Raw genomic sequence first — 16,117 nt, 5'->3', positions numbered from 1 at the left:
CCTCCATTTGTAAAACCCATTTGCTCTAGGACCTTGATAGCTCAGTCGGTAGCGCATCAGACTATACAGAGGAAAAGTATGGCAGCCAACTTAATGGCACCACAGGTGGATCTGCTGCGCAAGAGTGGAGGGGGAAGAATGGAAGGGTTATAGTGGTAGGGGATTCAATTATTAGGGGAAGATGGGTGCTACTGTGGCCGTCAACGTGACTCTAGGATGGTGTATTCCCTCCTGGTACCAGGGTCTGGGATGTCACTGAATGTATGCAGGGCATCCTGAGGGGGAAGACTGAAAAGACAGTGGTACGTGTTGGTGCCAATGACATTGGTAGAAAGAGGGATGAGGTCTTGCATCAGGAATTCAGTGAGCTAGGCTGTAGACTAAAAAGCAGGGCCTCTCCAGTTATAATCTCTGGATTACTCCCAGTGTCACGCTCTAGCAAGTATAGAAATAGGAGATTGGAAACAGATGAATGCGTGGCTGAAGAGTTGGTGCAGGAGGGAGGGTTTTGGATTCCTGGACCGGTGGGACCTTAATGCCCAGAGTATTACAGGTAAAACAGATGAGTTGAGGGCAGGGGTTGACACGTGGAATTATGATATAGTAGACATCACGGAGATGTGGTTGAGAGCGGGGCAGGATTGGCAACTTAACATCCCGGGATACAGAATCTTCAGGAGGGACAGGGAAGGAGGCAAAAGAGGGGGGGGGGGCATTGCACTATTGGTTAAGGAGTTAATTACTGCAGTAAGGGGAGATGATATCTTGGGGGGTGGCGTTAAATGAAGCTTTGTGGCTAGAGTTTAGGAATAAAAAAGCGACAGCCACATTACAAGGTGTTTATTATCAACCCCCAGATAGTCAGCAGGAAATTGAGGAGCAAATGTGTGCGCAATTTGCAGAAGTGTGTAAAAATGATAATAGTGTAATTATAGTGGGTGATTTCAACTTTCCCAACATTAACTGGGATAGTCATTAAGAGCTTAGATGGAACAGAGTTTGTAAAATGTGTACAAGAGAGCTTAACATGTGGAGGGTCCAACAAGGGATGGTGCAGTGCTGGACCTAATTCTAGGGAATGAAGCCGGAAAGATGGTTGATGTGATTGTGGGGGGAGCATTTTAGTAACAGCGACCACAACATGGTGCAATCGTGTTGCAATACAAGTTTGTTATGGACAAGGAAATAGACAAATTGCAAAAAAAGGTCTTGGATTGGGCGAGAGCAGACTTTAGTAAAATAAGGCAGGATCTGACCACGGTAAATCTAATCCAATTGGTGCTAATGTATAAAAGCAAATTACTGCGGATGCTGGAATCTGAAACCAAAGAGAAAATGCTGGAAAATCTCAGCAGGTCTGGCAGCATCTGTAGGGAGAGAAAAGAGCTAACGTTTCAAGTCCATTTTGATAAAGAGTCATTGACTCTAAACATTAGCTCTTTTCTCTCCTGACAGATGCTGCCATATCTGCTGAGATTTTCCAGCATTTTCTCTTTCGTTGGTGCGAATGTAGAGTCCCCACCGAGCCTTTCCTGCTTCCTGTCTGGAAATGCTGCTGATCAGATATTGCCTGCCCCTGATCTGGTATAGCCTGTTGCTGTGTATTCTTACCTTTCACAAAAGTAAGTGATGCTCAATGTTGTAGACTCATCCATTATTAAAACAATTAAAGCAGTGATTGAGGGTCATGAAATTCAACTCTGGTGTAGTTTAAATATATTTTTTAAAATTCCATAAGTGCATTGGTCAAACTCCGTAAATCATTGGCTTACGGTATCTGTCAAAAAACATTCCGATTTTCTGGTCCCCCGGTGGTGGCAATGACCTACACTTCCTGCACTGGCAGGATCTGGCTCCCCCGGTGGTGGCAATGACCTACACTCCCCGCACTGGCAGGATCTGGCTCCCCCCGGTGGTGGCAGAGCTACACTCCCCGCACTGGCAGGATCTGGTTCCCCCCGGTGGTGGCAATGACCTACACTCCCCACACTGGCAGGATCTGGTCCCCCCGGAGGTGGCAATGACCTACACTCCCCGCACTGGCAGGATCTGGTCCCCCGGTGGTGGCAACGACCTACACTCCTCGCACTGGCAGGATCTGGTCCCCCGGTGGTGGCAACGACCTACACTCCTCGCACTGGCAGGATCTGGTCCCCCGGTGGTGGCAAAGCTACACTCCCCACACTGGCAGGATCTGGTCCCCCCCCGACCCCGGTGGTGGCAGAGCTACACTCCCCGCACTGGCAGGATCTGGTCCCCCCCGGTGGTGGCAACGACCTACACCCCCCGCACTGGCAGGATCTGGTCCCCCGGTGGTGGCAGAGCTACACTCCCCGCACTGGCAGGATCTGGTTCCCCCCCAGGTGGTGGCAATGACCTACACTCCCCACACTGGCAGGATCTGGTTCCTCGGTGGTGGCAAAGCTACACTCCCCACACTGGCAGGATCTGGTCCCCCCCCGACCCCGGTGGTGGCAGAGCTACACTCCCCGCACTGGCAGGATCTGGTTCCCCCCCGGTGGTGGCAACGACCTACACCCCCCGCACTGGCAGGATCTGGTCCCCCGGTGGTGGCAATGACCTACACTCCCCGCACTGGCAGGATCTGGTTCCCCCCGGTGGTGGCAGAGCTTCACTCCCCGCACTGGCAGGATCTGGTTCCTCGGTGGTGGCAATGACCTACACTCCCCGCACTGGCAGGATCTGGCCCCCCCCCTGGTGGTGGCAATGATCTACACTCCCCACACTGGCAGGATCTGGTCCCCCGCCCCCCCCCCCCCCCCCCCCCCCCACCCACCCCGGTGATGGCAGAGTTACACTCCCTGCACTGGCAGGATCTGGTTCCTCGGTGGTGGCAATGACCTACACTCCCCACACTGGCAGGATCTGGTCCCCCCCCCCCCCCCCCCCCCCCCCCCCCCCACCCACCCCGGTGATGGCAGAGTTACACTCCCTGCACTGGCAGGATCTGGTTCCTCGGTGGTGGCAATGACCTACACTCCCCGCACTGGCAGGATCTGGTTCCCCCCCCCCCCCCCCCCCCCTGGTGGTGGCAATGGCTACACTCCCCGCACTGGCAGGATCTGGTGCCTCGGTGGTGGCAATGAGCAACACTCCCCACCTCCCCACACTGGCAGGATCTGGTCCCCCGGTGGTGGCAATGACCTACACTCCCCGCACTGGCAGGACCTGGTTCCCCCCGGTGGTGGCAATGGCCACACTCCCCGCACTGGCAGGATCTGGTTCCCCCCGGTGGTGGCAATGACCTACACTCCCCACACTGGCAGGATCTGGTTCCCCCGGTGGTGGCAGAGCTACACTCCCCACACTGGCAGGATCTGGTTCCCCCCGGTGGTGGCAATGACCTACACTCCCCGCACTGGCAGGATCTGGTTCCCCCCGGTGGTGGCAATGACCTACACTCCCCACACTGGCAGGATCTGGTCCCCCCCCCCCCCCCCCCCCCCTGGTGGTGGCAATGACCTACACTCCCCACACTGGCAGGATCTGGTCCCCCCGGTGATGGCAATGACCTACACTCCTCGCACTGGCAGGATCTGGTCCCCCGGTGGTGGCAAAGCTACACTCCCCACACTGGCAGGATCTGGTCCCCCCCCACCCCGGTGGTGGCAGAGCTACACTCCCCGCACTGGCAGGATCTGGTCCCCCCCGGTGGTGGCAATGACCTACACCCCCCGCACTGGCAGGATCTGGTCCCCCGGTGGTGGCAGAGCTACACCCCCCGCACTGGCAGGATCTGGTTCCCCCCCAGGTGGTGGCAGAGCTACACTCCCCGCACTGGCAGGATCTGGTTCCCCCCCAGGTGGTGGCAGAGCTACACTCCCCGCACTGGCAGGATCTGGTTCCCCCCCAGGTGGTGGCAGAGCTACACTCCCCGCACTGGCAGGATCTGGTCCCCCCGGTGGTGGCAACGACCTACACTCCCCGCACTGGCAGGATCTGGTTCCCCCCGGTGGTGGCAGAGCTTCACTCCCCGCACTGGCAGGATCTGGTTCCTCGGTGGTGGCAATGACCTACACTCCCCACACTGGCAGGATCTGGTCCCCCCGGTGGTGGCAGAGCTTCACTCCCCGCACTGGCAGGATCTGGTTCCTCGGTGGTGGCAATGACCTACACTCCCCGCACTGGCAGGATCTGGCCCCCCCCCTGGTGGTGGCAATGATCTACACTCCCCACACTGGCAGGATCTGGTCCCCCCCCCCCCCCCCCCCCCCCCCCCCCCCCCACCCACCCCGGTGATGGCAGAGTTACACTCCCTGCACTGGCAGGATCTGGTTCCTCGGTGGTGGCAATGACCTACACTCCCCACACTGGCAGGATCTGGTTTCCCCCCCCCCCCCTGGTGGTGGCAATGGCTACACTCCCCGCACTGGCAGGATCTGGTTCCCCCCGGTGGTGGCAATGACCTACACTCCCCGCACTGGCAGGATCTGGTTCCCCCGGTGGTGGCAGAGCTACACTCCCCACACTGGCAGGATCTGGTTCCCCCCGGTGGTGGCAATGACCTACACTCCCCACACTGGCAGGATCTGGTCTCCCCCCCCCACCCACCCCGGTGATGGCAGAGCTTCACTCCCCGCACTGGCAGGATCTGGTCCCCCGGTGGTGGCAACGACCTACACCCCCCGCACTGGCAGGATCTGGTTCCTCGGTGGTGGCAATGACCTACACTCCCCGCACTGGCAGGATCTGGTTCCTCGGTGGTGGCAATGACCTACACTCCCCACACTGGCAGGATCTGGTCCCCCCCCCCCCCCCCCCCCCCCCCCGGTGGTGGCAATGACCTACACTCCCGCACTGGCAGGATCTGGTCCCCCCCCCCCCCCCCCCCTGGTGGTGGCAATGAGCTACACTCCCCGCACTGGCAGGATCTGGTCCCCCAGTGGTGGCAATGACCTACACTCCCGCACTGGCAGGATCTGGTTCCCCCCGGTGGTGGCAATGACCTACACTCCCGCACTGGCAGGATCTGGTTCCCCCCCGGTGGTGGCAATGACCTACACTCCCCACACTGGCAGGATCTGGTCCTCCCCCCCCCCCCCCACCCACCCCGGTGATGGCAGAGCTTCACTCCCCGCACTGGCAGGATCTGGTTCCTCGGTGGTGGCAATGACCTACACTCCCCGCACTGGCAGGATCTGGCCCCCCCCCTGGTGGTGGCAATGATCTACACTCCCCACACTGGCAGGATCTGGTCCCCCCCCCACCCACCCCGGTGATGGCAGAGTTACACTCCCTGCACTGGCAGGATCTGGTTCCTCGGTGGTGGCAATGACCTACACTCCCCGCACTGGCAGGATCTGGTTTTCTTCCCCCCCCCCCCCCCCCCCCCCCCCCCCCCGGTGGTGGCAATGGCTACACTCCCCGCACTGGCAGGATCTGGTGCCTCGGTGGTGGCAATGAGCAACACTCCCCACACTGGCAGGATCTGGTTCCCCCCCGGTGGTGGCAATGACCTACACTCCCCACACTGGCAGGACCTGGTTCCCCCCGGTGGTGGCAATGGCCACACTCCCCGCACTGGCAGGATCTGGTTCCCCCCGGTGGTGGCAATGACCTACACTCCCCACACTGGCAGGATCTGGTTCCCCCGGTGGTGGCAGAGCTACACTCCCCACACTGGCAGGATCTGGTTCCCCCCCGGTGGTGGCAATGACCTACACTCCCCACACTGGCAGGATCTGGTTCCCCCCGGTGGTGGCAATGACCTACACTCCCCACACTGGCAGGATCTGGCTCCCCCGGTGGTGGCAGTGACCTACACTCCCGCACTGGCAGGATCTGGTTCCTCGGTGGTGGCAATGACCTACACTCCCGCACTGGCAGGATCTGGGCCCCCCCCCCTGGTGGTGGCAATGACCTACACTCCCGCACTGGCAGGATCTGGTTCCTCGGTGGTGGCAGTGACCTACACTCCCCGCACTGGCAGGATCTGGTTCCTCGGTGGTGGCAATGACCTACACTCCCCACACTGGCAGGATCTGGTGTTCCCCCCCCCCCCCCCCCCCCCCCCTCCCGGTGGTGGCAATGACCTACACTCCCGCACTGGCAGGATCTGGTTTCTCCCCCCCCCCCCCCGGTGGTGGCAATGAGCTACACTCCCCACACTGGCAGGATCTGGTTCCCCCCAGTGGTGGCAATGACCTACACTCCCCGAACTGGCAGGATCTTGTTCCCCCCGGTGGTGGCAACGACCTACACTCCCTGCACTGGCAGGATCTGGTCCCCCGGTGGTGGCAGAGCTACATCCCCACACTGGCAGGATCTGGTACCCCCGGTGGTGGCAATGACCTACACTCCCCACACTGGCAGGATCTGGTTCCCCCCGGTGGTGGCAATGGCCTACACTCCCCACACTGGCAGGATCTGGTTCCCCCGGTGGTGGCAATGACCTGCACTCCCCACACTGGCAGGATCTGGTTCCCCCCCCGGTGGTGGCAATGACCTACACTCCCCGAACTGGCAGCACCTGGTCCCCCGGTGGTGGCAATGGCCACACTCCTTGTGCCAGTGGCGACCAGTTGCGAGTCTCCTCTGGCAGGAGTACTTGGTCTCTAGAATGGAGAATCCAGCCCCTGATGTTGCCAGTCAGCAGCAGGAGGAAGCTGCCAGTAATGCAAATACTGACAGGTTGAGAGGTCCTCGTAGCTCAGGGAGACCTCCAATTGCTGCTGGTTAAGTGAGTGAGTGTACTTTTACCATGTAGCCTAATTACCAGGGTTACTCACTCTTGCTTTCTCGATTACCAACATCAATATGCAACAGTCATTTAAAAACTGCTCTTCAAAGAAATTGGTTCACTTCCAGACAATTGCCCCACATCTTATCTATTCAGGATTAGCCTAAATAGGTCCATTTGGGCTGCATCCTGTAGTAATAATTTCAGTAGACCTGGAATCTAGAAGATTATTTATGCACAAAGCAGGCACGATATTCCATTGTATCCTGCAGCTGGAATGGAAGTGCAGATGTGAATTACTTGAACTAAAAGCATAAATATATGAAGTGATTTCCATAAAGCTGAGAACAAAACTAAGTTATACATCAAGGGATAGGCACTGATGACCTCCATCAGTCAATGAAGCCATCGCAACCACATTGATGGGTCTTAAAGTATTAACTTAGTATGTGACCAGGTTTATCATTTCACCAGCCATGTGAAGATAATTTGCAGTTTGTATAGTAACTGTTCCTTGTTGCAGGATCAATTCTTCAGGTCTTGCCTTTGAATATCAGCTGTACTTTGGTCAGAATGGAGAGAACATCTACCACACTCTGCAGATTCAGATGAATAAGTTGTTGAATAAGTTGTTGAACAATCGGTGACTCTCCTGAGAAATGGAGAAGTCTATTTGGTTTCAATTTCAGTCCAAGGTATTTTAAGTATTTCTATTTCTATGTTTAAATGTTGAATGGTTAAAAGGATTCCTCTTGAAATGTTATGAAGTGATGCACTAATGTATTACTTTGCATTGTGAAATCTATTTCTGCTTCCGAGTCAAAAGGGTCAAATCCTGCTATACCCGGTAAAGGCCTCAAATGTGACCCTTGGTCGATATAAATTTAATAGGCACTCTCTAAGTCTCACTGAAATTCAGATTTTTCACCATGTACTTTTACAAAGTGAAGGAATTTGTTTTCTGTTTTAAAATCATTACTTTTGTCTTCTCTTTTATTTTTATGCCGCATTATTTGAAAACGCTGATGCAGCTTTTTAAAGTTGTTTTCAAATTGCCACAAACAATACACCTAATCAGAAGGATTGAGACGGCCAAATGTCAGAGCACTATGTCATACTTGTACCAAGACTGGGATTGAGTGGTATGGGTGTACAGCTCACTTCTACCTGGGTTAGTATCACTGACTATGGATATAACACCGTCTACGATTTGTTATGATCATTGAACATATTGCCTGGAGAGCATAGTCCAATGAAATCCCCCTGGTAGGAAGTAGGAAGATGACAGTTTAGAGTAAAAATGATTAACCATTTTTCAGTCCTTTTCAGATGAATCGTGGTGAAGATCTGAGACATAGTGGCGTAAAAAATAAAACTCATCCTGTCGAAGTGACATTGCAATGTGATTTCTGAAATGTCAGTCATGTTTTTGAATCCACGTGACTCAGAAATTGGATCAACTCCAATAAATACAGCACAACATTGCTTATTGGGAAAATCTAGTTGAAGGCTACAGTTGATGAACCCAGCCATGTAAATAAGTTTGTAACATTATCAATAGGAATTCATTGAATGTATTTCAAACTAGTAAGGTTTGCATACTCCTGCCATTTGTAGATACAAGAAGCAATTGCTCACTTTGCTTCATATCAGTGTTAATGTTTAGACAGTGACACTAAATAAAACCAAGCAACTTCCAAGCCTCCAGCCTGTACTATCTCGAAGGACAAGGGACACCGCCATCTGCAAGTTCCCCTCCAAGCCACTTGTCATCGCCTGCTGAGAAAATGGTGGAGGCTCCTGCTGCATGTGTGGCTGCTCTACTCGCTGCTGAGATGCTGACACCCTTGGGCCCCACCAGGATGTGGGAGCGGAGCTGGCCAGAGGTGTTCTACTCTAGATGGCAGCAGTTCATTCCGTTCTTTAGGGTGTTGGTCACCGTCCACATGTTTTTTTTTGCGGGGGAGGTGTGTTCTGGTTACGATGTTTGCTTTTTTGGGGGTGGGGTTAGGAGGGAGAATAAGTTTGGAATTGTATTTTGCTCTGTGTTTTGGTTTTACTGGGTAGAATGAGAAATTTTCTCTCTATGTATAACCCACTAAAAAAATATTCATTGGTAAAATAATTTTGTAATGTCACCACTGATCATAGAATCCCGACAGTGCAGAAGGAGGCCATTCGGCCCATCGAGTCTGCACTGACCTTTCGAAAGACCACCCTGCCCTAGGCCCAATCCCTCGCCCTTTTACTGCAACCCCACCTTAAGGGACAATTTAGCATGGCCAATCCACCTAACCTGCACATCTTTGGACTAATTGTGATTTTGATGTGAATGTTTTATTAAGTCCAGGTACAGCATCTCCCAAAATTGGCAACTCTGGGACAGAGGCTATGCTGGATTTTGGGCAGGGGGTTGTTTGGGCCATGGATGGTTTGGCTCAAGTCTGGTTGGTTGGGGTAAAGGGTTGGTCAGAGTGTGGGAATAGACTGGTGCACAGGCAGTGATAACTAGTCAGATGCCAAACCACACCATGCGGCGCCTAGCTGAATTGTCCAAGTAAGTTATTTTACAGTATTAAAATTGATGCATGGCGCATTCTAAAAATTTTGAGCTTTTGGATGACTCACATTTTTTGCCAGATTTAAGACACTACACTAAAACCGTGTGGGTGGCAGCCTCCTTGCATCTCGTGATGATGGTTTACACAGTGGTGGTCATCTATGTATTAAGCATTGTCTGATGTGATTCAGGAGCCCCCACTCTTAATGGGGGGGGTTCTACTGCATTTGTTGCAGAGCAAGACAATGGGCTTTGAAAGCGCACAGTTCGCTGGCTTCTGTTTTCTCTGAGCCTCTTCTCGGTCAACAGAGCTTTCTGTTTCTGCTCATCTCGTACCCTCCCAGTCAGCCTCCAGCGGTCACAGCCATCAGCAACTGTCTCCAGGGACCTGGGTTCGATTCTGACTTTGGGTAACTGTCTGTGTTTGCACTTTCTCCCGGTGTCTGTGTGGATTTCCTCCCGGGTGCTCCGGTTTCCTCCCAAAGATGTGCAGGTTAGGTGGATTCGCCACGCTGAATTGCCCCTTGGGGTGGGAGATTGGGCCTAGGTAGGATGTTCTTTCGAAGTGTCGGGCAGATTCAATGGGTCGAATGGCCTCTCTGCGCTGTCGGGATTCTATGATTGTAGATTTTTCAGTTCTGAAACCACTGGGATTCAGGGTAGCTGTGATTCAGCCAGGATCTGCAGTCTGATCAGAGTAACATGGCCAAATACTTAATGATGTCCAGAGCTTCCTTGGTGACTGTTCTCCCTGGAAGTCAACTCATCTTTCCAACTGTTGCAGTCGATGATGGCATTCCCTGCCTTTGATTTCAATGGGGCTGTTTTATTTGCTGATGGACCTGTTGCCTTTTTGATCCCTTCATTCCCTGTGTTGAGAGCATCTGGATAGTTTGGCAGATATATACCCAGTAGCCACTGAGCAGTATGTTGGACGTTACTTTGTGCAGCTCCTACTGTATTCGCTTTATCTCTCTTGTAATTAATGTGAGGCAAGTGCTTGGCTTCAATGACCATCACAGTGATATTGGCATCATTGGTGTGACCTCTGTGTTTAAATTCCAAGAGAACGCTTTTTAATCAATGTTAAAATTAGCTTTTTTTGGGGAGTGGTTTAAACATGGTGAAATACTCCTGCTTCTCTCTGCCACTGTTATCTCCCTATTATTTGCAAATCCTCAGTATTTTTACTCTTGCAGATGTTGACGAGTGTAAATCTGAAATTGGAGCATGTGGCAAGGTAGCAAAATGTCTTAATACTATTGGCTCATATTTCTGCCAGTGTGAAAATGGACTTGAGAATCGTTCAATGAGAAACAGTCAAGCTTGTATTGATCCAGTGGAATTAGGTAAGTATATACTATTTATTCTGTTCTAAGATTTAAAATGCATCTTGCCATTGTACTTAAATAACAACGCTATAAAAATGCAAGGTTTTTTTGGATTTTTGCACAAATTAATAAGTGCAGATGGCACATGATGGATTGTGGTCGGAATGTCCACCGGCATCTCCTGAAAATAAAATATTTAACTTTGAAAGGTAGTTTGAGGCTAGTAATGGCACATTCTACTCCATCCAAGCAATCCCTTTCCTTCGTTTGCCTAGCTCAGAAAAGAATTCACAGGAGCAAGATTGTGCCTAATGTAATAATAATAATCGTTATTGCCACAAGTAGGCTTACATTAACACTGCAAAGAAGTTACTGTGAAAATCCCCCAGTTGCCACACTCCGCCTGTTCAGGTACACACCGGGAGAATTCAGAATGTCCAATTCACATAACAAGTGTTGCCTTTTTTACCTACTGTAAATATGGCAATCAATGAGATTGCCTTCTTTCTTTGGATATCGATATTATATTGCTCAGAGTCACCAGGTATCAAATGATATCCCCACAAGGTTCAACTGGATATTGATTAAAGAGCCAAACACCAATTAGTTAGTTCAAGATTGAGGGTACTTTATTTACACACAATTATCTTCAAACATAAACGCTACTAGTTAAACTACACCTATCAACTATGACAACCTGTGCTTAACTCCAGGCACACAGCTTAGGTCAGATGAACCGTGGCCGTGTCGAATCTGGGTCTATCGGGTCTGTAGAAGTAACTGCTGCTCAGCTGGGCTCATCCGTCTGGTAGTGGGTGTTGAACTTGAACTTGCTTCTGGTGGTGCCGCAATTGGAAGTAGACGTTGCCGGAGCGCCCAGGTCCAAGAGAGGCCGTACACATGGTGGTCTCTCTCTTTAACCTTGGGGGTTTTCGCGCTCTCTTGGGCGGTCCTTCAGTTTGGACCCTATTAATTGGGTAATTCTTGATCGCTGTACAATTTGAACCAAAAAAGGGGTGGGTGCCTTGATGGCCGGGCGGTCCTAAGGGGTTGTTGACCCCTTTAATTAGAATTGTGTGTGTGACTGTGCCTGAAGCAGTTTGAATTTCTGTGGTCCTACCTCTGCTGATTCCAATGCCCAGGACCATCTGGTCTTGCCTGCAATACCCTTTCTCTCTGGCAACCCATCCCAATTCAATTGGTAAACCTTATCTGCTTATTTTTCTCCAATAATTGGAGGAAAGAATAAACTGAAGAGAGATTCATGAGGACATTTACAATTTAGAAAGTTTACAGAAAAGGAACACTTTTCAAACTGTTAAATTGTAGAAAATATTACAATTAATCTTTAGCTTTAATGTAGAGAATACTGGAATTCTGATAGCTAGGACCCTTTTAGATACATCACACTCAATAGCTCTAAATATTCTCAACAAAAAGTAACTAATGTTTGGTCACGTACCTATCCTCTTGGATAAGAAAAATTGTTTCTTTTTAAATTTTAAGTATCTTACTCTATAGTAACATGAAGCAATGCAGAATCAAACTGTTTTTGGATGAAGTGGATTTAGAGGGATTTTTTTTCTCCTTCCAGATTCTGGCTTTTGGTCTTCATTTGGCTTACAGGAAATCCTGATTGGTTCTGCTATATGTGCATTCCTGCTCATAGCAATAATATTGACTCTTTGCTTTGTGCTGTTTAAAAGATCACATAAAAAGTACTTCAGAACTTGTGACTCGAATTCAGGTGGCTTCGGTGGCTTCTCTGTAAGAACTCTATCATCATCAGAAGAAGAAGAATCTGAAAGTGAGGAATTGCTGTTCATTAAACCTCGCAAGAGTTCCAGCTATGTATCATTCACAAAATTTCAGCCAATACCCGAAGAACCAAATGAACGAGAAATTCATTCCGAGGAGAGGAGTAAGTTTCCTGCAGTGAAAATCCGGCCTGCTATAGAAATGATTCATTTATGAATGGCCAGAGTCCAATTTGGAAAGAATAATTGGCCCATGATGCTGTATTGCCATTTATTTTTTAGTTGATGAATTTGTTTTGTTACACTCTTCCCAATAATTCTGCAGAATGACATTAATTGAAAATGTAAATAACAATAAAAATGTTTTAGACATCATGTTTGAACACTATCCACGATAAATCATGTTGGACATTTTAAGTACTTTCCATTCTTAGATGGCGAGAATGCCCAGGGCATTGTTCTTTTTAAAGGTTTCCTGCTTCTCTTACCCCACTCCCCCCACCCTCCCAACCCCCAATTGTAAACACCACTTATTCGACAACATTGGTTATGGTTAATATAGAACATTTGCTGTGACATTAAAAATGTGTGGCTGCAGAAAAGATTCATGCAATCACAGTCATTCCCACTTTTCTGTAATCTCCTTCGAACCCTTCCTGTGCCTCCCTGAAGGTGCAGCTCCTCAATGTTGGCGGAGTTAAAACTCTAATTTCCCTCCTCGGGCCTTGTATATTAGAATTTTCTTAGTTATCTCATATTGGTTGTGGTTCAGAACAGGTACTAATGAAACAACCACTGGATGAATGTAAATTTCTCTCTTTTTCCAGAATGATTTTGATCGGCAGCTCCAAAGTGCATTCACCTGCTTGTCCATGTTGCATTTGATGGTGTTTTGTCATTAGTACATGTTCTATAGTGCAATAAGAAATTCTAGCACTCTTAATTAGTGAAGATATTTGCTGTCATTATTTTATTGTAAAAACTAATATAATTTCAAAAATTATATTCATGGGATATAGACATTGCTGCCTAGAGTAACATTTAGTGCCCTTGAGAAGGTGGTGGTGAGCTGCTGCCTCGAACCGCTGCAGTCATTTAGTGTAGGTACATCAACAGTGCAATTAGGAAAGGAGTTTCAGGATTTTGACCCAGTACCGTTAAGGAACAGAGATAGATTTCCAAATCCGGATGCTGTGTGGCTTGGAGGCGAACTTGCAGATTGTTGTGTTCCCATGAACCTGCTGCCCTAGACCTATGTAGTAGAGACCATGGATTTGGAAAGTGCTGTCAAACCAACCTTTGGTGAGTTGCTGCAGTACACATGGCTTTTACTTTACGTCAGTGGTGGAGGGACTGAATGTTTAAAGCGGTGGATAGTGTGCCAGTCAAGCAGGCTGCATTGTCCTGATGTTGTTGAGCTTCCTTCATCCAGGCAAATGGAGTATGCCATCACATTCCTGACCTGTTCCTTGTAGATGGTTAACAGGCTTTGTCTCAGAGCACTGGAGAAGTAATAGCAACATGCCTTCACCAGATCCTCCAAATCTGGTGGCAAGAAAGGTGTTCCAACAGCAGCACCCTCCCCTTTTATTTTCTTCATTTTTACAGGATGTGGGCATCACTGGTTAGGCCAACCCATCCATATTTGACCTTTAGAAGGTGGTGATTTGCCGCCTTAAACTGCTGCAGCCCCTGAGGTGTAGGTACTCCCACTGTGCTGTTAGGGAGGGAGTTCCTGGATTTTGATACAGTGACAGTGAAGGAACGGCCACTATATTTCCAAGTCAGGGTGGTGAGTGACTGGGAGGGGAATCTGCAGGTGGTGGGGTTCCCGGGTATCTGCTGGCCTTGTCCTTCTAGATGGTCGTGGTCTTGGGTTTAGAAGGTGCTGTCTAAGGAGCCTTGGTGAGTTACCGTACATTTAGTGATGGTACACACGGCTGCCACTGTTCGTTGGTGGTGGAGGGATTGAATGTTTGTGGAAGGAGTAGCAATCAAGCGGGTTGCTTTATCCTCCATAGTTTTAAAAAAAATAAATTGCGTCCAATTATTTTTTTTTCCCAATTAAGGGGCAATTTAGCATGGCCAATTCCCCTACCCTGCACATACTTTTGGGTTGTGGGGGTGAGACTGTTGTGCAAATGTTACACAGACAGTGGCCCGGGGCTGGGATTGAACCCGGGTCCTCGCTGCTGTGAGACCACTGTGCCACTGTGCTGCCCCCATTTGTCCTGGAGAGTGAGTGTTATTGGAGCTGCACTCAATGCAAGTGGAGACCCTTTTTATACTCTTGACTTGTGCCTTGTAGGTGGTGGACAGGCTTTGGGGAGTCAGCAGGTGAGTTACTTGCTGTAGGATTCCGAGCCTTTGATCGGCTCTGGTAGCCAATATGTCCAACATCAAATAAAAGCAAAATACTGCAGATACTGGTAATCTGAAATAAAAACAGAAAATGCTGTATAAACCTAGCAGATCTGGCAGCATCTGTGGAGAGAGAAACGGTTAACATTTTGAGTGCAATGTGACTCTTCTACAGAACAGTGGGTAGAAGTGTCATGAAATATGTAGTTCGAAGGCAGGGAGGAAGTCGGGCAGTATAAAGGACTGAGAGGTCAGAGCAAAGAAAAGATTGAGGAAGATGTCATTAGATTAATGGTGGCATTAAGGACTGAAGAATGCTAATTGTGGCAAAAGGTAAGATAGCAGAATGTGTTAATAGGAGTGTTATGTAAACCAATCTGTGCAGCATCACATGATTACACGGTGACATCATCAGAGACCCTGGGAGATTTTCTCTCCTTCACCTTAGACTGTGAGCAAGCAACACCTCCAAATAAAGTCTGACTAGTGGCAATCTTTTCATCCTTAATTTCTAGTGCAAAGAAGAACAAAACAAAAACTATAATGTGTGGTGATGTGCATCACTGTAAATACACAAGGAGTTAATGTAAATACATGTAGACTAGCTAGACACTAGAGACATGACAGACACTCAACCAATAGAACAGTTAGATAGGACACGACCATTGGGCATTCATGATACACACAAGAGGTGACATGACTACAGGAGGGCATTACACCAACCCATATATAAAGGACACCACACACATGATCTGTCTCTTTTCAGTGGAGACAGTCAGTGAGTAGAGACACAGGGTTGATTCAATATCACACCCACCACGTGGATTGTAGCAGACTGGCTTGTCAGTCTGAGTAGCTATAGAAGGATTAACAGTAGAGGCGAATCCCAGTAGGAGAATTGTAAATAGTTTAATAAACGTGTTAAAGTTATCTCCACGTCTGAACCTTCTTTTGTCAGGTGCACCACAAGGAAGCCGCTTATGCTACGCCTAGAGTATAACAAAACATAATGAGGAGAGCAAAGGAATGTGCTGAATCTGCTGTGAAATGCATAGGCCAGACCAAGGAATGGAAGTTAGGATCCTGTACAGAAAGGGAATAGAGAGATGAGAAGAAAAGAAAGTGTTTTTTTTTAATAGGTTAAATATTTAAGGAATAAAATTCACACTTGTAAAAGTAAATATTCAGGCCCCAGAAGTTGTTTGGCAATTATTAAAACTATCATGTCATTAAAAGTTCACTTGCACTTGAATAAGAAAAAGAAAATTACAGCACAGGAACAGGCCCTTCGGCCCTCCCAGCCTGCGCTGATTGAGATCCTTTATCTAAACCTGTTGCCTATTTTCCAAGGATCTACTTCCCTCTGTTCCCCGCCCATTCATATCTTTGTCCAGATGCATCTTAAATG

At 49.3% G+C, this 16,117-nt stretch overlaps 1 protein-coding gene across 2 annotated transcripts in view; it reads left to right on the top strand.

The window, feature by feature from the left end:
* Positions 1 to 12,736, top strand: part of zgc:66455 (uncharacterized protein LOC393502 homolog) — a 42,408-nt gene extending 29,672 nt beyond the window's left edge. The window contains exons 11-13 of one of the 2 annotated variants that reach the window (XM_038807877.1): positions 7,224 to 7,395; positions 10,460 to 10,609; positions 12,298 to 12,736. In XM_038807877.1, the coding sequence (XP_038663805.1) occupies positions 7,224 to 7,347 (124 nt within the window). In that variant the 3' untranslated portion in view covers positions 7,348 to 7,395; positions 10,460 to 10,609; positions 12,298 to 12,736. Of the gene's footprint in view, positions 1 to 7,223; positions 7,396 to 10,459; positions 10,610 to 12,185 lie in introns of both variants that reach the window. The other variant, XM_038807870.1, reaches the window with a different exon arrangement.
* Positions 12,737 to 16,117: the final 3,381 nt, after the last annotated feature.

The sequence above is a fragment of the Scyliorhinus canicula genome, chromosome 1 (assembly GCF_902713615.1).
Source record: "Scyliorhinus canicula chromosome 1, sScyCan1.1, whole genome shotgun sequence".
Lineage (NCBI taxonomy): Eukaryota > Metazoa > Chordata > Chondrichthyes > Carcharhiniformes > Scyliorhinidae > Scyliorhinus > Scyliorhinus canicula.
Note: the sequence above shows the minus strand (reverse complement) of the source record. Positions and strands in the feature narration are given on the sequence as shown.